This window comes from Megascapheus bottae, chromosome 25, assembly GCF_031878675.1.
Source record: "Megascapheus bottae isolate mThoBot1 chromosome 25, mThoBot2.hap1, whole genome shotgun sequence".
Lineage (NCBI taxonomy): Eukaryota > Metazoa > Chordata > Mammalia > Rodentia > Geomyidae > Megascapheus > Megascapheus bottae.
The window spans coordinates 17,731,355-17,759,238 of record NC_143533.1 but is presented as its reverse complement, the minus strand read 5'-3'; the positions used below and the strand labels follow the sequence as shown (position 1 = coordinate 17,759,238).

The 27,884-nt window shown below is 45.5% G+C and overlaps 1 protein-coding gene across 1 annotated transcript in view; it reads right to left on the bottom strand.

The window, feature by feature from the left end:
* Window positions 1-12,216: 12,216 nt before the first annotated feature.
* Atp8b4 (ATPase phospholipid transporting 8B4 (putative)) overlaps window positions 12,217-27,884 on the bottom strand; it is a 142,249-nt gene continuing 126,581 nt past the window's right edge. Inside the window, exons 25-29 of the mRNA XM_090358436.1 lie at window positions 25,121-25,204; window positions 22,500-22,745; window positions 19,712-19,850; window positions 16,402-16,532; window positions 12,217-13,524 (exon numbers count right to left, since the gene is read on the bottom strand). Of these exons, the coding sequence (XP_090214562.1) occupies window positions 13,243-13,524; window positions 16,402-16,532; window positions 19,712-19,850; window positions 22,500-22,745; window positions 25,121-25,204 (882 nt within the window). The 3' untranslated portion in view covers window positions 12,217-13,242. The remainder of the gene's footprint in view (window positions 13,525-16,401; window positions 16,533-19,711; window positions 19,851-22,499; window positions 22,746-25,120; window positions 25,205-27,884) is intronic.

Here is a 27,884-nt window from a genome sequence, read left to right as displayed (position 1 = left end):
ACGTAGTACCTTAAGAACAACAATCATTCATTATGTGGCTTATGTTTCTATATCCTAGAGATCCTTTCATTTAGCGTCCTACTATATGGCCTTTTGAATCAAGGTTTTGCTCTATTGCAAATCTCTGCTAGGAGAGCCCAAGGTTTCTACTGATTATGACAAATGAGGAAAACCATTGAGCCTAAGTTCCTTTGAGTCTGGCTTACTTCACTTAATATGATCTTTTCCAAGTCTTTCCATTTCCTAACAAATGGGGCGATGTCATTCTTTCTGACAGCAGCATAGAATTCCATTGTGTACAGATACCACATCTTGTTGATCCACTCATCAACTGAGGGACATCTAGGTTGGTTCCATATCTTTGCTATGGTAAATAGTGCTGCAATGAACATCGTTGTGCTGGTGGATTTAGTATGCCCTTGTTTCTGGATGATTGGGTAAATGCCAAGTAGTGGAATTGCTGGGTCATAGGGGAGCTCTATGTTTAGCCTTTTGAGGCACTGCCATACTGATTTCCACAGTGGTTGAACAAGTTTGCACTCCCACAAACAGTATAGTAGTGATCCCTCCTGGCCACATCCCCTCCAGCATCTGTTGTTATTAGTTTTCTTGATCCTGGCCATTCTAACTGGAGTGAGGTAGAATCTTAGAGTTGTTTTGATTTGCATTTCTTTTATGACCAGAGATGTTGAGCATTTCTTCATGTGTCTATAGGCCATTTTTTTTTCTTCTTCAGAGAAGACTCTCTTTAAGTCTTTGGCCCATCTTTTAATGGGATGGTTGTTACTTTGGAGATTAGTTTTGGAGTGATTCAATTTTTTGAGCTGTTGATATATTTTAGATATGAGGCCTTTGTTGTATGGTTGGTGAAGATCTTCTCCCACTCTGTAGGCTTCCTAATTAGTTTACTAGCTATGTCCTTTGCCATACAAAAGCTCTGCAGTTTAATGCAGTCCCACTTATCCAGCCTTTCTCTGATTTGTTGTGATTCTTGGTCCTTATTAAGAAAGTTTCGACCTGTGCCAAGGAGGCCTAGTGTATCTCCTATTCCTTCTTGTAAAGTTTTCAGAGTGTGCACAGTGATTTTCAAGAACTGGTATTTGCTATCACTTTATGGGTTTGGCCATTGCCTCGCCCGTAACTAGGATGAGAAGGTGCCACTTGCTTCTTTGCCCCATTGGGGAACCGCATTTCCCTTGATTCCTCTCCAGGCATGTGGTTTGAGTTACCTTGGCCTGAAACAGCAACCAGAGCTCAATCTGTGCTGTGCCCACAGGAACCATCTCTCCAGTCTGCGTATGGAAAGCATTTGGAGCCTTGTCCTCCCAGCCCTGGGACAGGTGGGGTGTAACCAGCAGGCCTCTCGAGTGCCAGGCTGCTGGAAGAGTCCATTGTCTCCTCCCACAAGGTGTTTCCAATAACGTGGGCGCGCTTCCTTCTTTAGAGCTCAAATAAAGGCAGATTGATGATGTCATGACATTTCAGGGAAGTTGGGGAAGCAAACCGTTTACAAATGTCCCCTGTGCACTCTTCTGTTGCACATCTGGATGGGCTGGCTTGGGGGAGGGTAGACGTGTTGGAAAGGAAGAAGAGCTCCCGCCTTCTTCCATCACTCAGCTTGGCTTCTCATGCCAGTGTGTTGGGACAGCGTGTGCCTGGTAGATCATAGACCCTCGGGGCGTGAAGAGACAGACGTGAAGTACAGCTTTGCCTGTATTATGGATTGGGGCATGATTCCCCAGCTGAAGAACTTGACAAGCTTACACAGAGTCTTACTGACTTTCCTGCCTTAGGGCTTCACCTCATGAGGAGCGAGAGGCATAAGCCTCTGGCACCCAGCTGTAAACTTTTCCTGTGTCCATCATCTTGTTTAATCCTTCCTATTGCCTTACTATCTGTTCTCTTTGACAAGTTAAGAAGTGAAGTCTGGGAAAAAAATGAAGTAAAATGCTCAAGATCTCACCCCTAGCCATGAATTCCGGTTTCTGATTTCAAGTGGCATGGCCATTTCCATTGCTCACGGAGGCCCCGTCCCAGGCTCTGCTTTTTACCAACCCAACTCTCATGGGCATCTAGATGGTGTCTAATGGTATTCCTTCATGCCCTGCTGATACCAGACACACAGCTTTATTCATTATTTGTTTGTTTGTTAAAATAAACCAAGAAGTAGTAAGGATATCCTAATGAAGCGTCTTAACCCTGAGGACTTGCAGAACAAAACCTTAGTCATTCTTTGGGCTGGAAAGAAATGCAGAGGGGGCTTGATGGTGGGGTCTTTTCAGAGTGTGTCTAAGTGACTGTTTTGGAAAAAGGAAAACAAAAAAAAATCGTCACTCACTGTTTCTAGAGGATGGAGCCTCAAACTGTCTCCAGCAACTCACTGAAGCAAAAGCAGAAGAGACTTGTGTGACCTCTTCGTGACCACATGTGTCCCTGTGGCACCTGTGGAAGCAGCAGCCCTCCACACAGAAGGGAGAGACACACCTTTGCTCAGTTTCCATCTCAGTCATCTTCCTTGGCATACCCCCGCCTTTTTTGTTTATTTAGTCATATCCTGCCTCCTTTTCCAACATGAATGCATAGAATAAGCAATGATAAAATATAAACAAGTAAATTTGACCAAGACTGGGGAAAATATAAATATAAAAGCCATGACCAAGGAAAAATACTTTATTAGTCAGAAAGGAAACAACTGCCTAAATCCCTGAAGGCTGCAGCACATTGAAAATAGATCTTGTGTGCATATGGTTGAGTTGATGAGGTATTTTTAAGGGCTAAATAACTCCTGTGGGGTTTCCTTCCCATACCGGATATCAACCCAGAAGAATGATTAAAGCAATGAAACTATAGAATTTATTCCCAGGATGTGGTCAGCACACAATATCCAAGCATCATTGCTTAAATGGTATCTGGGTTTTCCAAAGATAAGTTGCCAAAATGAACACGTCAGTGCTTTGTGCAGAACAGAACTTTTATTTCAACAGTAAGTCTGAATCATGACCACTCATTCATTTAACAAGTGCGGTGACAATAAATTATCTGCAAGGTACTGCCATGTAATACACTGGAAACTCAAAGACAAATGAGACATGGATCCTTTCCTATTGGATTTCCCGTCTATTCACGAGCAGATGAGCTTGTAAATCTGTAACCAGCAGAACAGTAACACACGTGGTTCCAAAGGTTGACACGGAGTAGTAAGAACAGAGATGGAAATGACCACTTCATTGAGATTGGGGGTATGCCTTAATGAGTAATCCACTCACGTCCAGTTACAAAGACACGGAGGTTTGGCGTTGGAGGAGCCATCCTTATTCAAGTGAGCCTGGGCTGGAGGCAGGGTCGTAGAACAAAAGCATTTAGAAATACCTGTGGATTTGCTTAATGGCTCCCTACGTTGTGGTTGTGACTTGTTTGTCACAAGTGAGACAGGTAGAAAGCTGCAGCCACCTCCTCCAGTGGTGGCCATCCAGACCACCGTGGAAAACTGTGAGGAAATGCCATAGCCAGTATTTTGTAACAGCTTCATTAGTGAGACTGATTTCTTGCATAACATAAGCATATTATTCTTGGCAATCCTCTATGTGATACAAAAGGGTTTGAAAGATGGAAATCAACTTGGTGATACAGGAGGTGTTAGGGGATGCATCGGTTTAAACCCACAGTTATCAAATACAGACAAAAATCCAGCGGGTTAAGAGAGATTAAAAAGTAGCAAGGTTCTATGCAAATGCTCTACCAGAAGCTGCAAACTGACAGCCAACAGTGCCAAGTATTTTAACCCTTCAGAATGCTTGTGCCTAGCTAAAAGATGTGGAATATCTATCTACTTCTGGCTGAAAAACATTAATCTAGTTACACACACGTGCGCGCACGCGAGTGTGTGTGTCTGTGTGTGTATATAATTTATATACACGCACTTATATGTGTATATACACTTATACTGATGCATCAGTGGTGAAATTGAAAAACATAAAAGGAAGAATAAGCTAAGATGGACAGTAGTCTGTTCAGCATGTCAGGAAATCAGATAAAAAAGAGAACCCCACTGGGAATTGTGTTTGTGACCAAAATTGAATCACCAGGAACTATGAAGTCTGACTCCAAACTCGAAGTGTCCATGAGAAGATGGTACCAAGTGAAGAGCGCGGACTCCAGAGAAACAGACTCCCAGGCTTTATGCCTATCTCTTCCACTGGACATCTTTGAACACGTTGGTTTTGTTTCACATGAAAAATGGAGGAAATATGATTACCACTGTTGCTGGGTGGTTGTTAGAACTGAATGGGTAATGCATGTGTGGCTTTGTATAATAACACTGTACTCAGGAGTCCTCAGAACCCTTTGGGTAATAATCTTTTTGCTTTAGGGGGTTGTTCGAGACAAGCCAGCCACCTTGCAGTCTCCATTTCCTAAGGGAGGGAGTGGAGTTGGGGACTATGAGTGTCTACAGAGATGAGGAATGGTCTTTCAGATTGGCATGTCCAACCGTCTTGACCTGGAGGTATAGCGTGGATTCTTTTCTTCTTCCCTACAACTTAGCGCATCCCATGCGACTTTCTTCCAATGATTTCCCTTTTACAACTTCCCACCGTCCTTGATTCCCTCCTCTTAACACGGGAGCAGGTTTTGTTTGGTTGCTGACTTTTGTTCCTCGGCACTTACGCCAGGATTTGGAAATACTTTTCCTCAGTTTCCACTTTCCTGTAGTTTGTCTATCTTAACATACAGACAGAATTCCCAGGATAGACAGACACGTTGACATCAGGAACAGACTGCTTTACTTTTCTGGTAGTAGAAGAAATTGAACTCAGGGCCTCACATTTTCTTGATAAGCATTCTACTGCTTGAACCATACTCCCAGCCCTTTTGCTCCTCCCCCACCCCCTTTTTCCAGAGCCTTGCATCTCCTGCTCTTGCCCTGGTAGACAGTCAATAACACATGTTATTTAACTTGAAGAAGGGATTCTGATGAAGGACAAAACAACTCCCTTCAGATATTTGAAAGCCTATTGAGCGAGAGAGATGCATTCAGTTGCTTCTTGGAGGGAAGAAATAGGCAATGGTGATGGTGAGAAAGCAGATGGCAGGTTGAGGAAAGGGCACTTCGCAGCAGTGGAGCTATCCAGTCCGGTGTCTACGGCCATGAGCTTGCAGGAAACATCTGAGCCATTTGTATGGTCCTTGCTAAGGCAACCCCTTTGGAAAATCAGGAAGTGTCACCTGGAAGAGACAACTGAGGCAGGCTTTGAAGAACTATTTAGCCGGGGAAGACGATGGTAGGTGGCAAGAAGATTGTAGTCTGGGGTGAAGGAGGATGCTCAAGACGAAACAGCCACTTTGAGATGCCATTGAGGCTTGTATTCAGAGAAGCATAGCTCGGTGGGCTCTTCTTGTGGTGAGACCTCCCCAGAAACAAGTCCATGGAAAGCTAGGATGTTATTTCAGAAAAAATAAAAAAAGTCCCAAGCCACTGACCAGAGAGCCGAGTGGAAAGCTGGGGTTCAGCATCACAGACCAGTGGACTAAGGAGTGAGTGATGAGAGTGGAAGGAGGAAGGGCTAGGGAGTAGAGGATGGAGTGTCCAAGAGCCCTGTGGAAGTTTGGACTGGACAGTTCTCTGCACTCGTTAGAACAAATGGATATTAGAATGGCAAAGAACTGGGTGAATGTGGGCTGTGTCCAACAGAACCGAGCCGCGTGCTTCTTTCACAACTACCCTGCCTGCCTCTGCGCCTGCATTCACCCCATCCTGCAGTTTCCTGGATGCCAGTCACCAGGGAGGGCTTGGCTCTTAGTCCCTGTTAGAAGTGATTATTTTCAAGGCTCCTGTGTGGCCACTAGTGATGTCTGGTTTTCTGTATCACTTGTATTGTCCTCCCAGCTCTCTGCTGGCCAGAGGCAAAGTTACTAGAGATAGGAGTCACCGCTTCCACGGTCATGGTACTTTCTGGTCTCCCTTCAGCCATTCAGATATCCTGTCCCCTGTTAACCTCTTTTGAGGAGCTTGGGCAAAGTGGGATTATGATCTCTACGTCAATAGAAGACTGCTTTTCAACCCTCATGTTTGAGAAACGTAGAGCTTTCCAACATTCAGTCTCCTGGTTTCTCTTCCTTTCCCAGTGCTTTTCCTTCTCTCCAAATCCAGCTCTATCTAGCTTCCTTGAGCCAAAATTCCACCCCACCCCCGGGACAAGTGAAATTCAGCCCTCTGGAATACAAAGCTGTGGTTACTCTTCTGGTAACAACAGCTTGCATTTATTTAGCTTTCCCTGTGAGCCAGGCATATGACAAGTCTTTTGCAACCAGAATTCTCTCATCTGGTCCTCACAGGAGCCATCCCTGCTAGGTAAGGTGACTTCTTCAGCCAGCTCTGTAAGAAAAGGGAAACGTGGGCCAGGAGTTTGTCCTAGTGGTAGAGTGCTTGCCTAGCATGCACGAAGACCCAGGTTCGATTCCTCGGTACCACATACATAGAAAAAAAGCCAGAAATGGTGCTGAGGCTCAAGTGGTAGAGCTCTAGCCTTGAGAAAGTCCCAGGACAATGTTCAGGCCCTGAGCTCAAGCCCAGGACTGGCAAAAAAAGAAAAAAGGAACCGTTAAAGCAATGGTTAAGAAACTTGACCTAAGTGGGTAAAAAGTGAACCCAAGGCCTGTATCGCAAGTGCACCCAGTTGGATACACTCCCCTGCCTCCTTCCTCCTCCATGAAGCTGAAAAGGGAATTAATCCATGAGTAACTTTCTCTTCCTCCTCCGCCTCCTTTTTTGGTGAGGTTTGGTGGCAAAAATTATCAATTAAGTCATTTTACCAGCATAATACCATGTAAATCTCAGGGGCTGTGTAGGCTGGGCTCTGAGAAACAGGTGATGTTGTATGGACATTGGCTCCATGCTGGCCCTGGTTTGAGCTGCCAGGGGAGACTTCTGAGCAGGACTGTAGAATGCGTAGGGGACCCTGCCTCACTCCCAAGCCATGAACCCTCCAGTATGCTTTCTACTCTGCTCAACTATCTGTAAGAGTAGGTGCTGACCATAGTCTTTTTTCACCAGTGTTTTTTTAAAAAACCATTTTTATGATCCAATATTAAGTATTTCATGTTTTAATATCTTTGAAATTGGGAATTAATCTTAAATCTAATGATGACTTTACAACTCTTATGTAGCAATGTATTTTTCATTTTCAAGTAACATATACAATAACATGCATCTTAATGGATAGCATCTCAGATTCTAGGAACATGGTATACACTGGAGCCAGGTGAGAAAAATTACACTAGAACTTCTTCACAGGGAAGGAGGAGGAGGAAGAAAAAATGAATGGAAATATAAATTCAATGAAAAGCATATTTCTAGGCCAGGAAGGATGGCTTATACCTGGTCATCTCAGATGCTCAGGAGGCAGACATCAGGAGCATTGTAGTTCAAGGCTATCCCAGGCCTTGAACCTGAACTAAGTTTGCTGTTATGCACCCCAGCTATAAATAGGAATACAGTATTATCAAGGCAGGTATAGGCAAAAACTTGAGAGTCATGGCTCAAGTGGTAGAACACCTGCCTAACTAGTGTAAAACAGTTACGGGAATCCTGTAACTGCAACAGTTACAGGATAGATACGTAGAGCCCTAAGTTTAAATCCCAATCCCAACACTAAAAAAAAAAAAAAAAAGGAAAAAAGCATTTCTTACCACCTCACCCCCACACTTAGCTACCAAACTCCTGATCACAATTACTTACATTTTATTTGTAAAAACATTCAAGTCAGATAGCATCCATACAAAACAAATTATTAGCTAATATGGAAAAATACCAAGAAAATATTTTGAGCTTTTTTGAGTATCTTATAGGTTATTTGCTTTTAAAACTCACTTTTATCTAGTTGGACTAAGTAGGTACTTTATAAAGAAAAAGCACATGTTTCCTATTTGCCTCTGTTCTCTGAATATTGCCATGCAGTGAGACATGATCAGTAGACATTAATGACATATCAATTTTCATTAGCTAGTGTTCCTCGCAAATAGGTGGCTAATCTGTTTATTGATATCCCTGAGTTACCACATCGTGATTATGTATTGTCTTCCATTGGACACTTGATGATGCATGTGCCATTGTTGCAAGGAAGTTGCAAGATTCTATTCAAATTCTTTCCTAAAGATGTTCTGTCACCTCCTTCCTCTCTACACAGCTGCATACCGAAGGGTGATGGTTGGTTGGAAAGTGAACCCGAAGTAAAACTATCACATGTCAAATGTCACTGCTCACATTTGCTAGGCGGCAGCAGGAAGCGGAGAAACACTTGTGACAAGAGGAGCGCAAGCAGACCTATGATTACTTGCTTTTCAAGTTAGCCATCGCTTTTACTGCATCCTGCCTCAGAATAGTTTTTATTTTTGTATAAGCCCGGGCCTGTGATTTATTAAGAATTTAAGCTTGTCCTGCGGGAAACCACATTGAGGATAGCCAGAGAGAGATTTCTACTAGCCAACTAGTTATCTTTTTTTTGTTGTTGTTTTTGAACTCTGGACATATGTGTATGCTGATTTGCATTTTACAGCCATTACAGGAATAGATATGCCAGGAAGTTTTGAAATTCAAGGACCGCCAGGGCCCATTTTTTAGTTAAGGTCGTAGCTCTAGACCTACAGATTGGCCCAGTAAGGCCCTTCAAATCTTGTGCAATGAGCATTTTGAAATCCATGGGTCATTTACTCTTGGCTTCCAGGCAGCTCAGCAATAAGGCTCAGGCTGGAGAATTACAAAAGTGTATGATTTCTCACTGAGGAATGAAATGTGACGTAGTAGAGCAAACAGCAGCCATTTAATTCCAGATGTTAATGTAAAAACTGGAAAGTGCTAGCCCCCTGTGTCTATCTGACCCATGACCCACAAAATCCCATCACAGAGTCTGTAAGTCATCATCAGACTTGGTTCTTCTAACACTAAACCTTGTGCTTCAGGGGGGGGAAAAAAGGTGAAATAATGCTTCTGAGTCATATAATAGCTAATCAGATCCTGGCAATCTCTAGGCCTTTTGCTAACCCCATCTCAGAACAATACAATCATAAGTACAGCCTTTTTATGATGTAGGCTTTTCTAGTGATTATTTATATCCCTTGGTGGCATGCTACACCGAGTCTAACTTGGGCAATGGTAAAGGCCAAGAAGGGATGAAATTTTGGTTATTTGTTCTGAAAGGGAAAAAACACCCCCCACACACATTTTAAAGCATTTCTCCATTTATTCCCCCTTCTTCCCTACACCTGCGTGCTGAGGGTCACATGAAGGATTTTGAGACTACTGAGAAAACCTGGTGTGTGGAGAGAGCGCGGTGCAGAATGAAGAACGGGGTTGGAGTCTGTAGATTTGGCCTCAGATCTTCCTTGAGATACTGGCAAATCACCTACCCTCTGCTTCCACACTCCCTTCCTCACACTGGGCTCAACACGGATGTGTCGATTGCTTCACAGGGCTATTGAGAGACTTAAAGAGATCTGTGGAAGAGTGTCCCTCCAGCTCTGTGGTTTCTGCTTAAATCCTGCAGGAGCCATCACCAAAGGATCCTCCTCTCCAGGCCCAGGGACAAGGTAGGAAGGGGCTTAGAATGTTCCTTTTCGTATCACACACGAATGTCCCTCTGCTGTGGATACGTCAAGTAGAATGAGGACGGGATGACGTGGGAATGCTTTGGTGAATCAGTTCACAAGAAACTGAGTCTGGTCACCCCACGCGAGCTGAGTGCCACCATGGTCTTCTCCAAGAGCGCCACAGGTGGACAGGGTCAGGATATGACCTGGAGAGAGCATGCCAGGGCCACACACAGTGGCACACACCTGTCATCTCAACCAAAGAATTATGGTCTAAGACAGGCCTGGGAGAAAACATGGAATAATCTCTGCCAAAAATCACTAAAGCAAACAGAGCCAGGGGTGTGGCTCAGGTGGTACAGTGCCTGGTTAAACATGAGGCCTTCTTTCTCTGCCCCTCTTCTTTCCCTCCCGCTCCCTGACCATCCTGTCCCCCATTCTTTCCTCTTTCCCTCACCCCTTTGTCCTTCCCACTCCACTCCTCTCTTCCTTCTCTCTTCCACTGCCCCTTCACCTCCTTCATTTTCTCCCATCCCCTCTCCACTCCCAATTGGACTAACCTCCTCTTCCTTTCCCCTCCTCTGTCCCATCCCCCCTCCTTACCTCATTCCCCTCCTCTCTTCTCCCAATCACCACTCCTCTTTTTCCTTTCCTCCCCCACTCCCTTTCCCCCCTTGTGAGGCATGTCACATCAAGGGTAAAAGGCCTACCTCATGGCCCAGTGCTCACTTCCTGGTTTTGGAGATCCAGCCTGCCTGTCTCCTGGTTGGGAGGTTTGGCTATGGTTTGTGATGTAAAATAAGGCTACCTCGAACCCATGGGAACCCATGGATTGGCCTCGATGCCCTCTCTGACCGCACCTACCTCCCCCTGTCCTGCCTACTTTTATGTTAATAGATTCCTGCTTCTTACTTTAGCCCCTGGTATCTGGTGTCTGTCTTTAGGCCCTGGTGTCTGCTGTGACATTCTCCCTGGCGCGTCTGAAGAAGGGAGGGCTGGGTGAAGGCAGCCAGCCGGCCCTATCCTTTCTCGGTCTTAGTCGGGGCGTGTTCTCTTTGCCCTTCCTGCTGGTCAGGAGGCAAAGAGTGCTAAAAACCCCGACACCCCCTCCCACTCCCATCTCAAGAAATGTAACTAGAACCTCTTCACCTTTCTTCCTTCCTATCTTTCTCATTCTTTTTCATTCCTTCATAGGTCTACAAACAGCTGTAGGCAGAGGAAGAAAAGTAGCAGGCCTCAGTATACAATTTGTGATTGTTGAGCCCTGAATGTAGGGGGGAGGAGAGGTATTATTTCCAAAATGAATATCATTTTATAAATTTTTAAAGGTATTTTTAATCCTCCGGTGTCCCTCCATTCCCACCCACCCCCTCAAACTTTTAGTCTTTGGGTTTAAAGTAATTCCTGGCATTTAGAATTGCATGATCTCGCTCTGGGTGTGTGAGCTTATTTGAGTCTCATAGGACCAAAGAAAACTGATAGTATGAGTGATTGTGAGAGAAACACATCATCTGTGTATAAACAGCCTTATTTAATTGGAACTCAGTTTTCAAAATTGGACCATTTCTAATCTTTCCCATCCCTTACAGTTCCAACTGGTTCATTTTATTCTTGACTCTGATGCTCAGAATGACGTACACTTCCCCCGATATATGACAGTGTAACAAAGTTGTCCCAACGTGTTGCCAGTAGAGAAGAGACAAAGTATTGAACACCAGTAATGCCACATTAATGTAAGTTTTTTAACTTTGTCTCAAAAACCATTACAGAAAGCAAGTAAAATTGATGTTAGACACTAGAAATAACTTTGAATTAAAAAAAAAAGGACAGGCATATGGCGAGGCAAAGGAAATACCTAGAAACATTTTCTATGGTTAAAGTACTAGATTAGGCTTTTTTTTTTTTTTTTTTGCCAGTCCTGGGCTTGAGCTCAAAGCCTAACACTGTCCTTGGACTTTCTCAAGGCCAGAGCTGTATCACTTGAGCCACAGCACCACTTGTGGCTTTTTTCTATGTATGTGGGACCGAACCTGGGTCTTCATGCATGCTAGGCAAGCACTATACCCTGAGGCCAAACTCCTGGTCCCCCTACATTAGGCTATTTTATACATAATAATTCATTTGGATCTTTTTCAGTAAAACAAAAAAAAATGTCCTAGGCTTGAAAATTAAAGCCAAAGAAAAGATTGTGACTGGCAATAACTATGCTAGCCTATGATCCACCAAGCTGCCTTACAAATCAGCATATTCTTGGGAAAGGTAGCTTTTTGTTTAACCAGTACTTCTACACCAGCTAGATTAAGGAAGAGGTGAAGGTAAAAAAGTTGATGTGTAGGAAAGGAGTAAGGCATGGTGATTGGCTTTTTTGCTTTCCGGTAGAGAAATACACTTCAGGTTATACTTGAATTTCGCTGTAGGATACCAGCCACATGTATAAGTCTTTCCCACTGACCACTGAGATTCCAGTTCTGCATATTCTCTTCAACTGGCAGTGTCACTCTGATGATGCATTAACTGAAATCTAACTTGTGTGTTCATAGGAGAGTTGTTGTTAATGGCTAGGAAATCGCTGCTTTGACAACCATTTTTACGGAGGAAGAAACTGAGTCACAGAGAAGGCACATTACCTGGACAGCTTATGAGGTAAGAAATAACAAAGCGTAAATGTGCTTGTTATAAATGTGACAGGAATATCTAAAGTAACTAAACCTGACTGACTTGAGTATTTTAGTAATAACTTTTAAGTTTCAAAAAAATTGGAAATGTTGAAAGTATTCATAGAACATATAGAATGCTACTTGTATTGTTTTGTTCTAGTTCTGGCGTTTGAATTCAGAGGCCTTGTACTTGCTCAGGCTAGTGTCATACCACTGAGCCATACCTCCAGCCCAACTCCTTGCTGGTTGTTTTGGAGACTATTTCAGAGGTGGTTGCCGAAGCCGGTTTTAAAGCTGTGACTCTAAATTCAGCCTTGTTAGAACCAAGATTACAGGCATGAGCACTAGTGCCCTGATCTACATGTTAAGCTCTAATGTTACTCTGATTCCAGGAGGTCTAGCTGGAATAGTCCTGAGCAATTTACTTCGGAGCTTGTTATAAAGGTTACTTGAAACATTTTAGAATACTTTCTGGAGAACCCCTGTAACAGAGAGTCTGACGGATAGAAAAACCAGACCGACCAGTAAGTTTTTCTGTTCTTCAAGCATGCAGGGTGTCGTAGCTTTAGAGACAGGTTTCAAGGCTAGAATGGCGTGTAGCTCTGAAGCCCCTGCCAGAAGCGTAGCACACACACACACCATCGCATGTACACATGAGCACATGGGGACAGCCACACAGTTTCTCTAGCAATGAATGTTGCTCTTTTTGCTCAGCTACACCGTCCACCTGAGACACCATACAGTGTACAGGCACATGGCCACGGGTTGTTTTCTTCTTCTACAATGAAGATAATCAAGTTGGCATCACTTAGTGTCTAGATTGGTAAAAATCTGCACTTGTGCTGTGAGGCTTTGATCCACCCAATCACAGATAGACAAGTACCACCTGGCCTGGCTGCGTGGGGAGCACAGCCCCCACCTGACAGGCATTGGCAACTGTCTCCCCTTCTTGGACCTGAGCAGCTGAAGGGAAAACAGTTCTGTGGTCCCCATTCGTCTGGATTCATAGTTTCACTGGTGTGTCCCGAGTAAAGCTGCCCACTGTGTCTGTGGTTTTCTTACACAAGCTTTCCATCCAGCTCGGGCTGTTAGCAGGCATGTTTTCCAGCCGGGATGCTGGGGGTGGATGTTCAGCGCGCATATTTCTTCCAGATGTGATAAGTTCTCCATAGCCTTGTTGGTGAGCGAAGGCATAGCCAGACCTTCGTGAACTTGACCTGCGGGTCTGAGGTCTTGGGCTACTTGGAGGCCTGCTCTTGTTTTGAGCCTTCTGCCACTGGCGGATCTGGGAAGAAGGTGAAGGGGAGGGGTGAGGCAGGCCCCCAAACCATACCAGTAGTAACCGAATGCTTTCCTTTATCACACTGGGAAGTTGGCACCTAAAAATGTTTCTCCCTAGGCTCCAATCAGTTTTAAGTCCTACTGAGAAAACTACCAAATGCAAAGTATTTGGATAGAATTTCATAGTGTCTCATGTCATACACCTTGATTATAGAGGAGCACCCCAACCCACCCACCCCCAGCCCCAGAGGTGGGGGTACAACTCGGGGCCTCTTGCTAACCAGGAGCATACTTTCATACACAAAGATTGTCTAACAGATCCATCCAGACAACACAAAAATTCTTAGTAGCATTGTTTCCAAACAGGTTTCTCTGGTAGCCCGTCTCTAGACCCAGGAGTAAGGGAAAAGCTTGGAGAATAAAAGTCACAGCCAGAAGTTGAGGCTGACAGCCACTCCAGGGCAAACGTCTGCAAGACTTCCAGACTGGAGGCACAACTTAAATGGTAAAGTGCCCACCTGGAGCAAAAAAGCTCAGCAAGAATTTGATGCCCTCAGTTTGGGGGCATCAAAAGAGAGAGTGTAAAAGAGAAGAGAGAGATGAAGGGGAGGAGAGGACAGGGAGGAACAGAAAGAACTGAGGGTGGCATAGAGAGGTGAGGGGAAGCAAAGCTATAGAAAGGGGTACAGTGAGAAGACAGGGAGGAGGAGAGGGAGACTGCATGAGGGGAAAGGATAAGAGAGGGCCTAGAGATGGGGGGAAAAGGAAGGAGCAGGGTACATGAGAGGGAGGGAAGGAAGAGAGAATGGAGAGACAGAAGAGAGAAATGGAGATGGGAGAGGAGAGAGAGGGATAGGAGAGAGAGGGATGAGGAGAGAGGGAAGACCAGGAAAGAGGAGAAAAGATGAAAGAGACAGAATGGGAGAGGGATGGGAAACAGAGGAAGGAGAGAGGGATAGATGAAAGAGGAGAGAGAGAGGAAGGGAAACACATAGAAGGAAGGAGAGGGAGAGAGCAGACAGGGAAACGAGAGGAAGAAAGGGAGAGAAACGGGGGAAAAAGAGGAGGGAGAGATGGGGAAGAGAGGTGGATAGGAAGAGAAAGGGGGGATAGAGAGGAGAGAGGATGTGAAAGAAAGGGAGAAAGGAGGAGGGGGGAGATGGGAGAGAGAGATGAAGATGAAAAGAGGAAGGGAGAAGAAAGGTGAGAGCAAAGAGGGAGAAAGGAGGTAGAGAGGAGGAAAAGAGAGGAGAAAGGGAAAGAGGAGAGGGAGAAGGGAATAAGAGAGGAGACAGGAGGGAAGGATAGAGAGACAGAGTGAGAAAGGAAAAGACAGGGAAGAGGAAAGACAGAAGGGGGAGAGAAAGAGGGAGGGATAAAGGGAAAGATGAATAGAGAGAGGGGAGGAAGAGAGAAGGAGAAAAGAGGAGCAGAGAGACAGGAGAGAGGGCAGGAGGGAGGGATAGAGAGGAGAGAACAAGGCAGGGGAAGAGAGAGGACAGAGGAGAGAAGGGGAGAGGGAGAAGAGGGACAAACAGGAATGGGAAGGGAGGGGTAGAAGAGAGCAAGAGAGGGGGAGGGAAGGAAGGAGCAAGAGAGAGAGAGAGAGAAGGAAGGAGGGCAGAGGGATGTGAGACAGGAGAGGTAGCAAGAGGTAGAGATTAGGGTAGGGGGGAGAGGAGAGGGAGGAAGAGGGGATAGGAAAGAGGAAGGGAGGGAGAGCAAGAGCTAGAGAGGAGTCAGTAGAGAGGGAAAGCGTGGGAGAGATGAGAGCGAGAAAGGGAGAAGAGATTAGATAGAGGAGGGAGCGAAAAAATGAGGGAAAAGAGAGGTGAGGGAGGGGGTAGGGAGAGTAGAGGGAGAAAGATCAAGAATGAGAAAGTAAGGAAGAAAGAGAGGGAGAGGTGGGGAGGAGAGGTGAGAAAGGAGAAGAGGTAGGGATAGGAGACAGAGCGTGAGGTGGGATAGCAGCATAGAGAAAGGAGAGCAAGAGGTGAGAGAAGAGAGACGGGAGAGAGAGCGGAGAGAGCGAGAAAGGGAGAGGAGAGAAGATAGAGGAGATGGGGCCAGAGAGAGGGAAAAGAGAGAGGAAGGGAGGGGGGAGGGAGGGAGAGAGAAGGTGGGGGAAGGGAGGAAGGAGGGCAGAGGAATGTGAGACAGGAGAGGTAGCAAGAGGTAGAGGTTAGGGTAGGGGGGAGAAGAGAGAGAGGGAGGGAGAGAGAGCAAGAGCTAGAGAGGAGTCAGTAGAGAGGGAGAAAGAAGAGATAGAGAGGGGAAAGAGGGAGGTGGAGAGGGGAGAGAAGAGAGACTGAGAAGGGAGGGACAGAGAGGAAAGAGTGGGAGAGATGTGGGGGGGAGGAAGGAAGAGGGAGAGGATAGGAAAGAGGAAGGGGGGAGAGCAAGAGCTAGAGAGGAGTCAGGAGAGAGGGAAAGAGAGACTGAGCAGGGAGGGAGAGAGAAAAGGAGGAGGGCAAGAGGAGAAAGGAGGACAAAGAGGAAAGAGTGGGAAGAGAACAAGAAAGGGAGAGAAGATAGAGGAGATAGGGTCAGGGAGAAAGGGAGAGAGGAGGGAGCTGGGGAGAGAAAAAATGAGGGGGAGGGGATAGAGAGGAGGTAGGAAGAGTAGAGGGAGAAAAAGCAAGAATGACAAAGGGGGAAAGAGGAAGATGGAGGGAGGATTGGAGAGAGAGGCAGGACCGAGTGAGATGACAGAGGGAAAGGAGGAGAGAGGGAGGAAGAGGTAGGGACAGGAGACCTGGAGAGTGAGGAGGGATAGCAGGATAGAGAAAGGAGGGAGAGACAGAGAGGGGCCAGGGAGAGAGGCAGGGAAGAGGAGAGAAGAGAGATGTGGTGGAGAGCAGAAGTGTGGCCCCTCACTCACCCGGTCACTGGGCGTCGGGTACAAGTCCATGCTGAGCCATCTGACGGCCACCACTGGCAGGACGGCGGCCACCGTGGCTAAGAGGATCACCAGCCAAATGTACTTCTGGCCCAAAGCCTGGCGCGCGTTTCCTGTGTGGAGAGAGAACCGCTCAGCAGGCTCCGCGTGGAGCAGCGCGTGGTGAGCAGGCCGCGTGGACACCGGGAGCAGCACCAGGCGCTCTCCCGGTCGAGGAGGGAAACATGGTGAGCCCAAGTGCTCTGCGCCAAGCATTGACCCGGGCTCTCTCCGCCCTGCCCGGAAGCTCAGCTCTCTCTTCCAACCGTAAAATCCCTTCGCTACGAAGCTGCCGTTATTATTTTTGCTATTCTTGGGGCTTGAACTCAGGCCTGGACACTGAGTCCTTGGACACTTTTTGCTCAAGGCTAGCGCTCTGCCGCTTGAGCCACCTCAGGCTTTTTCTATGTAGGTGGTAATGAGGAATTGAACCCAGGGCTTCATGCAAAATAGGCTAGCACTCAACTACTAGGGAAGGGTAACATGGTCCAAAAAGAAATATACTTTTCTTGACTTAGGTAACTAACCCCTCCATATATCACTTTTTTTTTTTCCTGTGGGCCATGGAACTTGAACTCAGCCTGGGCGCTCTCCCTGAGCTCTTCAGCTCAAGGCTACCACCCTGCCCTTGAGCCAAACCCCACTTCCTGTTTTCTAGAGGTTAATTACAGGTAAGAGTCTCAGGTCCTTTTGTGCCCAGGCTGGCTTTGAACCTTGATTCCTCAGATCTCAGGCTCCTGAGTAGCTAGGATTACAGGTGTGAGCCACCGTGCCCATACATCACCTTTATAACAATAAAAATGATCAAAACTCCACCGGAAGTGTTCCCCTAGTGCAGGTACAGTGTGGGACAGCAGCCTGGTTGGTTGGCTTATCACAAAGGTAAGTCGTGTCGACCTTTGACATTCCAGAACCCGGATCCTGCTGTCTTTGGATTTGGCTGGCTGGGAGGCTTTGGCATAGTGAAGAGAGCAGCCAGCAACCATGCTCTTCATATCAGATGTGTTAGTATACAATACAAAGTCAAGAAACCAGCTCGGGAGACAGACAAATTCTGAGGGAACATAGGGACCCTGCTTAAACACCAGCCAAATAAACTCCAGTCCCTACTCTCGGGATCTTCCCCGATACCTGAGCTATCCAGCAGTCCTCTATCAGCACTGGAGCAAGAACACTATTCTGGGGTGAGTGAATGAGGGCTTGGCTGCTGGCTGGTGTGTCTGTCTGCTTTTCCTTACTCTGGAAGAATAGACTTGTGTCTACCGCAGAGCAGCTGATTCTGGTTGCCATCAGCCATGGGCACAAACAGACTTGCTTCAAAAAGAAAAAGAAAACGATAATAAAAATGTTTTTTGGAGCTCCTTAAAGCTGACCTACCCCTGGGACCGGGTTGTAACCACAGTAATACTTGCAGGCTACTAGGGGAAGGATTTTCTTCTCCCCTTGAGCCCCACTGTTGATCTAACTCTGGTACAGCTTCAGTGGAGCTCAGAAATGAGTTCCTGGAATGGCATGTGCCTCGCTGAAAGAGCGGCCTCCACACAAGTGGCTTCTCCAGCCCCGGCATTCCAGCTCCATTATGCACGGGGAGAATGTTCTCCTTAGTTCTGGAAGTACTCTAGCCAATAATACTCTGAACTTTTCAAATTTGGCAACCCCCAAGTAAGTAAATAAAACGTTAAAAATGTTTCTAGTGTCTTTCTTTCCTAATTGGCTTCTTCTTACTCGTGACCAACATGTCTGTACGTGGTTGGAATCTTTGGGTAAACAAAGTATTCCCATTACCTATTGAGCAAGAGTGGTCCAATCTAAAGACTTCCAGGGTCAAGAAACAATGTTCTTGTGTATGTGTGCATACAATGGGAGATAGAATTTTAGGTTCCTTGGCATCAATGAAAATGCCAAATCTCACAGTTGATTCTGTCATAATTTACTCTAAGAATGATTTTCTAGACAGAGTTACCCTAGTGGATTTACAGCTCATCTTACCTGAGTCAATCTCTTCTTTGTTGAGAGGAAGTCTGTTTCCTGCTTAACCTACCATCCCCTAAAAAACTTTTGAGAAAGGTGGGGTTTTTTGTTGTTGTTGTTGTTGTTTTGTCAGTCCTGGGCTTGAGCTCAGGGACTGAGCACTGTCCTTGGACTTTCTCAAGGCTAGAGCTCTACCACTTGAACCTCAGCACCACTTCCGGCTTTTTTCTATGCATTTTCTATGTATGTGGTACTGAGGAATCAAACCCGGGTCTTCATGCATGCTAGGCAAACACTCTACCACTAGGCCAAACTCCCACCCCAAGAAAGTTTTTGTTCACAGCCTTCTTGTGGAAATTAAGTCCAGGGATCTTGCTGAGGACCATTTTGAATTGTGGGCTGAACAAATGCTAGGCTTCAAGACTTTGAGGGGTCCTCTGTTATCAATCTCATGTTCAATCTTTCTTCACAAACCCCATTTCTCAAATAATTGTATTTGCCCTCATCAACAAATATTGAAATGCTGTGTACTAAGGTACAGTAAGTGCTTCCTATGTGTTATCTCATTTGACGTCGTAGGCTTAATATGAAAGTAACTACTTTTTCTAAGTAAAGACATTAAGTTATAGGAAAGACCAAGCACTAAGTAAGCCTTTGAAACCTTCTGGACTAAGGTCGAGAAGTTTGTAGAAGGCTCTGACTTCTACGTCATTTCTTATTTCAGTGCTTATGAGTCCTATAGGTGAATCAGGCACTTATGTTGGTAATTGACATAAAAGTGCGAGTTCAGAATTTCTTTTCTCTGTACCTCATACACTTTCATTGTGTATGCTACGCCTCTTGCTTGCAAGGAGACAGCCACTCCCGCTGTGTGCATGTTTCAATAACCTAGAAGTGGCTGGTGCAGTGGGTGTCCTGCACTAGAAGCTAATCTCCACGAAGCCTTCAGGTACCCTGCTCACCAGGTCCTGGGGAAAGGGTCTCTGGCCATTTGCAGCTGCAATGTTAGAAAGACAAATGGCAGGGGCTGGGAGTGTGGCCTAGTGGCAGAATGCTTGCCTGGCATGCATGAAGACCCAGATTAGGTTGTTCAGTACCACATACATAGAAAAAGCCAGAATTGGTGCTGTGGCTCCAGTGGTAGAGTAGAGCTCTAGCCTTGAGAAAACCCAAGGACAGTGCCCAGGCTCTTGAGATCAAGCCTCAGGATTGGCAAAAAAAAAAAAAAAAAAAAGGCAAACAGTCCCACAACTAGCCCTGCTAAACAGGAGGATCCACTTACCAACAAATGGAAAGTGGTTTGGGAAGATTCCAAAGACGCCGTTACTGTGCATTGTAAATAAAACGGAGAAATAAGTAGCAACACTGCCCCAGATGAAGATGTGATTAATGACAGTCCAGTAGCTGGTATCCAAGGCTATCTGTAAATAAAATCAAATGCATGAGGCCTTTGGGATTAAGAGAGACTCATTTTACTCTGAGCTATTTCCCCAGAAGTGCTCTCTGACAAGCAGGTGGCAATTATTTAGCAGCTGCTCCAATTATAGCCACTTCCATTATCTCTTCTACACACACACACACTCTCTCTCTCTCTCTCTCTCTCTCTCTCTCTCTCTCTCTCTCTCTCTCTCTCTCTCTCTCTCTCTCTCTCTCTCTCTCTCTCTCTCTCTCTCTCTCTGACTGAGATAGTGTCAGGAAATGAAATGTTAAACTTTGTAAGTAAGAGGGGGAAAAGACAAAGAATGTTGATGGTGGTGGTTTGTTTTTTTTTTTTTGTTTTTTTTTTTTTTTGCCAGTCCTGGGGCTTGAACTCAGGGCCTGAGCTCTATCCGTGGGCTTTCTCAAAGCTAGAGCTCTCCACTTGAGCCAGTCAAGGCAGCCACAAGACATGACATGGAGAAGCATGCATCCTCGCCCCACTCCGTTTATTGTCCTGTAAAATGCCGCCCCAGTAGAGAGAGGCATGCTAACAGCCTTGGATGTGAACTGTGAGGGTTATAAAAGGGCAGTCTTTTCTTTCCTCAAAAGGCCTGCCTTTTGAAAACAGTGCCCCTGCCATCCAGGGCCTTGGCCTGGACCTATGGATTTTCTAGTTCATTTGGTTGCTAAGGCATCCCAAAATCTTCAACTCCTGTCTCCCATCGCCTGTTCATTCCCATCAAAGGACAAGATAGCCCACTCTGACAGGGGCGGGGGACGGGGAGAAAAGGCAAAGAAAAATCCTAACTCATGTAGAAAGACTCATGGAACAGGTGGCTCCTTTCGAAGCAGAACTAATAGAAGGGACCAAGAGACAAGCCCCATAGCAACAAGATGGAATAATACCTCTTACAGATGGAAATTAGACCAAGAAAACCCCCTCCCATTTGCTGAATTTCAAATGTGTAACAGAAAAACCTATTTAAAACAGTCACTAAGTCCTGGATTCATATTCTGGAACAAACAAATGGAAATAACGTCTCACAACAGGGAACAAAAACCCAAAAGAAAACCATTTGCAGATTCATAGATATCACATCCAGGAATCTATATACAATTAATGGGACTTTAGAGAAAAAGAATTAAAGACAACAGAAGAAAACTGCGTTGTGAAAATAGCATAGACTCTCAAATAGAAAGAGGCCCCTAAATCTTGGGCCATTTAATGAAAAGGATATATCCTGGTAACATTTGAAAATTGATTATTATTTCTGTGGTCTTTTAGCTTGTGGAAAGGAGATTATTTTTTCCCCAGAGCTGAGGAATGAACTCAGGGCCTTGCACTTGCCAGGCAAGTACTTTTCCACAGAGCTGAATCCTCAACCCTGGAAAGCAGAAATTTAAGTGTGTTATCTAACTATAACAAGAACTATGTTCTTCGTGGGAAAAACACCTCTTGAATATAAGGTTAATGTAAAACATAAAATATAAAATTATTTTGCTTGTCCAGAAAATAAGTTAAGAATGTAGGAACAGGGGCCAAGAGTGTGGCCTAGTGGTAGAGTGCTTGCCTTGCAGGCATGAAGCCCTGGGTTTGATTCCTTGGTACCAGATACACCGAAAAAGCTGGAAGTGGTGCTATGGCTCAAGTGGTAGAATGCTGGCCTTGAGAAAGCCCAAGCTCAGGCCCAGAGCTCAAGCCCCAGGACTAGCAAAAAAAATGTGGGAATATCAACAGTAGTTTGTTTTTTTTTTTTAGATACATTAATTGTGAAGAACACCTTCCATGCCTGTCTCATGTCATACCTATGAATTTCCCAGTTATTCTATTACCTTATTAATACAGCAGACAAAGTTAGAGACCTCTTGGGAAAATTTTTCACATTGCTTTTTTTCCTTCCAGCTGGCCTTTTATCTCAGCAGCTAATATCCAAATCATCTGTCAGAGTCCCAAGGATCAGACCCAGGGGAGTCAGGTGAAACCACAGTGTATCCCCCAGGAGAACGCAGAGAACCAGAAATGCACCCTCCGGTCAAGAACTCCACCAGTTTTTAAAGACTGCTCAACAATCAGAAGCCAACAAAATAAAATAGGCTACTGTGCCTGCTACAAGTACCAAACGTTTGCTGTCGGCTCTTACCTCAGTATACAAGGCAATGACCACCACTGGCATTCAAAAGGGAGCTCAAACACATCTCTACAACACCCATGACCAACACCCGTGAGACGTGGATGGAGCAGCAATCATTCCTACCAGAAGAACTTCTCCGAATTTGTGGTCTGGACACAGAATCCACAGAATACAGTATCAAACTTTACATCTTACTTTAAAACCCTAGACATGGGGCCTGAATTCAGGGCCTAGGCACTGTCCCTGGGCAGTTCTGCTCAAGGCTGGTGCTCTACCACTTTGAGTCACTTCTGAGTTTTGAGTGGTTAAATGGAGCTAAGAGTCTCATGGTGACTTTTCTGCCCAAGCTGGCTTTGAACCACGGTCCCCAGATCTCCACCACTCCCTGAGTAGCTAGGATTACAGGTGTGAGCCAGTGGCACCTGGCTCAAAGCACAAGAGGGAAATATTCCTGTAGTGCATAGATATGTAGACATATATCCATATCTATATCAGCTTTGAACCCATCAATACGGTTACCTGCACACTGACCACGATGACCAAAGAAGTGGCCATGGTCACAGCAAAGGCCTGGTAGTCAGCCACATGTCGTCCATCTTCTCCAGCCATGTTGTACAAGGCCCCATAGGGGATGAAGAAAAGAACTAACGAGGTGTAGATGCCATGGGCCACACAGATGAAAAATTTACGCTTGTTAAAAAGGAGGTTCAGCTGGCCAGGTTCATAGAGCTGGGGACAGTCCATGCTGTTCTGGTCGTTCACATCCTGTAAACAGAGTGTAATTCCGGGGAGAAGAGTCAGAGAAGTCAGAGATGCTCCGTATTCCCTATCTCCCAAAACAGTGAGTGCTTTTCTTAGTGGGCCTGCTATGTACTGCTCACTGGACCAAGACCAATCATTGTCTTGTTTTCTTTTCCACAATAACACTGAGGCTAATGAAAGGAACCCTGTTTCACAGGGAAGGAACTTGTAGCTTCAAAGGAGATCGCGCTTGAGGTCCTCATGGATCTTAATCAGCAAGAGGCAGGACTTGACTTGAACCCAGGTCTTGGAATTCAAATCAAACTTCCTTCTCTGCACTTCCTGGAAGTTCATGGCTGATGCAGTGGGTGGTAGTGACCAGGAGGTGGCAGCAGAGAATCACAGCAGCAGAAATGACAACAAGCAACTCCTAGTGAGGCAGAGGTGAGGGGAAGATGGAGCATGGAAATAGGGGAGTTTCCCGTGGGATGGAAGGGAGGGAGGGAAGCAGGTCTGAACACTTGGGATCTAAGTGTTCACCGTGGAGTCAGTAACCATTGTGAAATGTTTAGGATAAAGACATGGAAAGCTACGTGTTCAGCACCAAGCAGGTCCTCGGAAAAACTACAGTGATTCAGTGTTGATGTGCATGTGACTATCTGAGGAGCAACTTATGATTCCCACGTGTCAAAGCACCCTAGCCAGACACCAAGAACCACAAAAACAGCCGTCGCCTGTGGGTAGAAGAACGTTCTTGTGCTACATCATAAGTCATTACTGATCCTCCACAGCTAAAAATAAACAAGGTCATGTTGATATACATGAAAGTGTTAAGAATTTATCAAGTCCCAAACCAAAAGGCCTGGTTTGAGACATGGTTCTGTCACATATCAGCTGTGTGGTGTGAGGACACCGATTTGAAAGTCCAAAGCTTGGCTTCCAAGGAAGAGCAGGGGAAGGGAGGGCAGGGGAGGGGAGGAAGCCACAGCTGCATACAGAGGCCCTCCCAGCACAGCACTCCCTCGTCCTGGGATCCACTCAGAATGGACAAAGCACGGAAAGAGAAGAGCAGACATTCAACTTCATGGCAATAATGAGTCTTATTACTATTTTTTTTGAATTGCACAATAACCATGTTTTCCCAGAAACGGCTTCATTGTTATTTTATTCCACATTCAAGAGAGCAACAAAGCACCAAGGAAAAGAATGCTTGTAAACATGGTCACTTGGAAGTGCCTGTGCTTACTCGTTTATATCCAAGGTCTTCCAGAAGTTCTTTCTTGTGGAATTCTACACATATGCCTTCTACAATTCACACAACAGACTGCAAAGCCAGCAGGATGAGAGAAGGGAGGGAACTCATCATGTGAAAATTTCTATTTTGCAATAGATGGCTCTGAGCCAGAAACTGAGGCCCAGCAAACGTATCTAAGAACAGTGTGGATAGAGTCTAGTCTCCTTAAAAATACTCCCCCCCCCGCCCCCCCCCCAAAAAAAATCCCACACGTTTTAAAATAGCTCTATTTTGTGCCACAAAAACTCCACTGGCTGGCCTCCGACTTCCCGAGAGGCAGCCAGATTCACACCCACCCCCTTACAATGCACGGCCTGCACCAAACAGCCGCCCTCATTGAAACGGATGCCCTCCTTTTCCCACTCAGGCATGCTGGGCACGACTCTAAGTTCTCTTGCCTTTATGGCTTGGTGTGTTCTAGGACTGTGCTGGCCATGCCTATCTTATTGTATGTACTGGCTTTCTGTATTACTACCTCATTTCCTGATTTTCTGTCCAAAAAGATACTATACAAACCTTCAGAAGTGATTTTCCAGTGCGTGGTACTATGGTTTACACTCAGAGCTCGACACCTACTAGGCAGGCAGTCTTACCACTGAGCCACACCTTCCGCTCTGGTTTTGCTGAGACAGGATCTCATTTCCTGCCCTGGACAGCCACCTAGGTGTTATGAGTCCTGGGAACTTTTCTTTCCCAGCTGGCCTTCTAACCTTGGTCCTCCTCTACCTCAGACTCCCGGACAGCTAGGATTGTAGGCATGAGTCACCAGTACTTGGCTTCATGGGCCTTTTAATGGTTGCCACATGAAAAAGTCTCAAAACATAGGGAACTAGAGGCCTGTGAGGAAGCTAGAGACATGACTTGTGGGGGACTTCTCAGTGCCTTTGTATCAATAACATAGGGTGTGAATTTCTACGGAGAGGGAAGCCAGACCAGAGGACTCTTTTGGAGAGCAGATGGCAGGGGAGGGCTATCTGAACACCTATGCAGCAGCTGTTGAAATATCTCTATTTCTAGGGCTCCTTCTATGAATCAGCTCTTCTGCTTAGGAGCTTCAAACAACTGAAAAGTTTATAAAAATGTCAAGACAGAGAAAAGCACATACCTGGTCAAAAATCCCCATGGCTAGCACAGGTAACGATGTGTAGACAATGTTAAAGAGAGTGATAAACCACTGGTCATAAACTGTCTGAAAAGAAATGGCATCAGTTAGCAATACCATCCACATAGGTGAGAATACTCTCCGTTCACGTTGAAGAACTCAAATTTCTGAAGCAGATGGACATTAGCTTCTGAAGCAGACCAATGGGAATCCCTCCTGTGTTCTGCTTCCTTGTGTAAATTGCCATCTTCTCTGAAGGGAGTTCATCCCCTCGCCACAGAATGGCAGTGGAGCTGAGAGGATACATGTACACACCTAACAATGCTGGACACATGGAAGACCCCAGATTCTGTCTCATTCTCTAGGTTTTGAATGGCTGATCACAAACCAGGTGTCTGATCTCAGTGATTAAACAAAAGGTCTAGTCTTCAGAGGCAAACAGAAACACAAGCTTCGCTCGAGGCAAGGTGGCACCATATCACACTTTATTACTGAGTGCCAGAGACCTGAGAGGAAAAGCCTGTAAGACTCTCTACGCAGAGCCAAGGGTAAAATGAAAACCTAAGTCTTCATTTCTGTCACTCTCGTCTCATCCCTTCCTCAATTCATCCCGTGTCTATTGGGAAATCCTGAGGTGCCAGGTACAAGACTCAAGGGAAGGAACATACAATCAGACAAAAATTTCTCCTGTGCACTCTGGGTTTGTTTTTTAACCGCCACTTTTGTTTTAGTTGGAACGTATCACTTGTACACAGCTTCACTGTGATTACGTCCGTGCACGCCTCAACCACATGTGCCTCCCTCACCCTTCCACTACCCCCACCCAACAAGTCCCATTTTACAGCCAGGCCAAGTTAAATCAACCAGACTCAGATGCTACATGTTTTATCTCATATGCAGAACCTAGACTGAAAAATGAATAAATATTTAAACAAGTGAAGCCGAGTTCCAGTGGCTCATGCCTGAAAATCCTAGCAACTCAGGAGCTTGCGATCTGAGCATTACAGTTTGAAGCCAAAGCAGGCAGGCAGGTATGTGAGACTCCTATTTCCAATAAACTACCAAAACAGCTGGAAGTGACAGAGTGCTGGTCCTGAGCAAAAGCAGCTCAGGGACAGCACCCAGGCCCTGAGTTCAAGCCCCAGGAACAGCACACTGCTCACATGCACACAAACATCAAGTGAAACTTGTATTCTAATGACAGAGGGAAAATAATAAACAAGATCAAGTTTCTCAGAAGGGGGAGTGAGTTAGAAGGTAATAAGCTCTAGGGAGGAAAGGGGATGGCAGAGGGTAGTGAGAAGGGACATTTGATGTAAAAGCTGAAGGAAAGAAAGGATCAAATTCACAGCTTCCTGGGGCAAGGGCATCTATGCCTTAAGATTGCAAGGTCACAGCTACAATCCCTGCACTTGGGAGACATGTTTGAGACCAGCCTTCCCATGAAAGCAAAGCTGAAGAATCACCAGAAGCATTTCATCAAAGCCCTGGAGAACTAATAAGATGGCGAGTTCTACTTGTCAAGTTCACAGAGAATTAGAATCTACAACACTTCCAGGGCTATCCAAAGGCAGCATCTTTCTTCCCCTTCTCAGAGCAACTTTGGCCACAACACTCTAAAATCAAAAACATCCATTTGGAGTGGAATGGAGAGAGAGATTGTGCTATAGTGATAGGACAGAATGCTAAAACAATGTAATAATTTCCTAATATGAAAAATCTTAAGAATAAGAAAGAAGGGATCTTGAAGATGGGTGTGGGAGGCAAAGAAAGAGAAGGAAGGGTAAGTGACACTTCACAAAAAACTACCTGACTTACAAAAAAAGTAACTTTATAGTATATATATAAATATATATATATATATTTTAATGCTGGGTGTCAGTTGGTCACACCTCTGATCCTAGCTACTTGGGAGGCTGAGATGTGAGGATGGTGATTTGAAGCTAGCCTGGGCAGGAAAAGTCCGTGAAACTCTCCCATGAACCACCAGAAAACCGGAAGTGGAGCTGTGGCTCAATGAATGAGTGAAAGAGCCAGGGACAATACCCAAGCCCTGAATTCAAGCCCTACCACCAGCAACAACAAAAAGAAGAAACCTACAACTATAGTGCAAAAGTCAAATAAGAATAGTGCCCTGATTTACCATGATTAATAATGATCAACTTGACTGGAATGAGAGAGGTCTAGAAGTTGAGTAAAGCATAATTCCTCTGTGTAGAGATCTGATCACAAAGACTCTGACCTAGTGAGTGGTTAAATCCATATATTCAAATTTATAGTAGACTCTGTGAGGCAGTGAGACTACAGAAAGTTAGATAAGGTTGCCCCTTGGGGCAGCACTGAAGTGTACATTAGCCTGACCCTCCTGTTACTTTTTTTTTTTTTTCCGGCCAGTCCTGGGCTTGAGCTCAGGGACTGAGCTCTGTCCTTGGGTTTTCTCAAGGTTAGAGCTCTAATACTTGAGCCTCAGCACCACTCCTGTATTTTGTCTATGTATGTGGTACCGAGGAATTGAACCCTGATCTTCGTGCATGCTAGGCAAGAACTCTACCACTAGGCCAAACTCGTAGCCCCTGTTACTTCTTGTCACTTGCCGGCTGCCATGAGAACAGCTCTCCCCTGCCAGGCCCATTCTCCGTGTTGTTCCTACCTTACTAGGGCCAAACAACGATGGAGTCAGCTGGCCATGGCTGACACCTCTGAAGCAGGGGGCCAATTTTCCTCCTTTCAGTTCTTTCGTAAGCACTGGTCATAGCAACACAAAGCT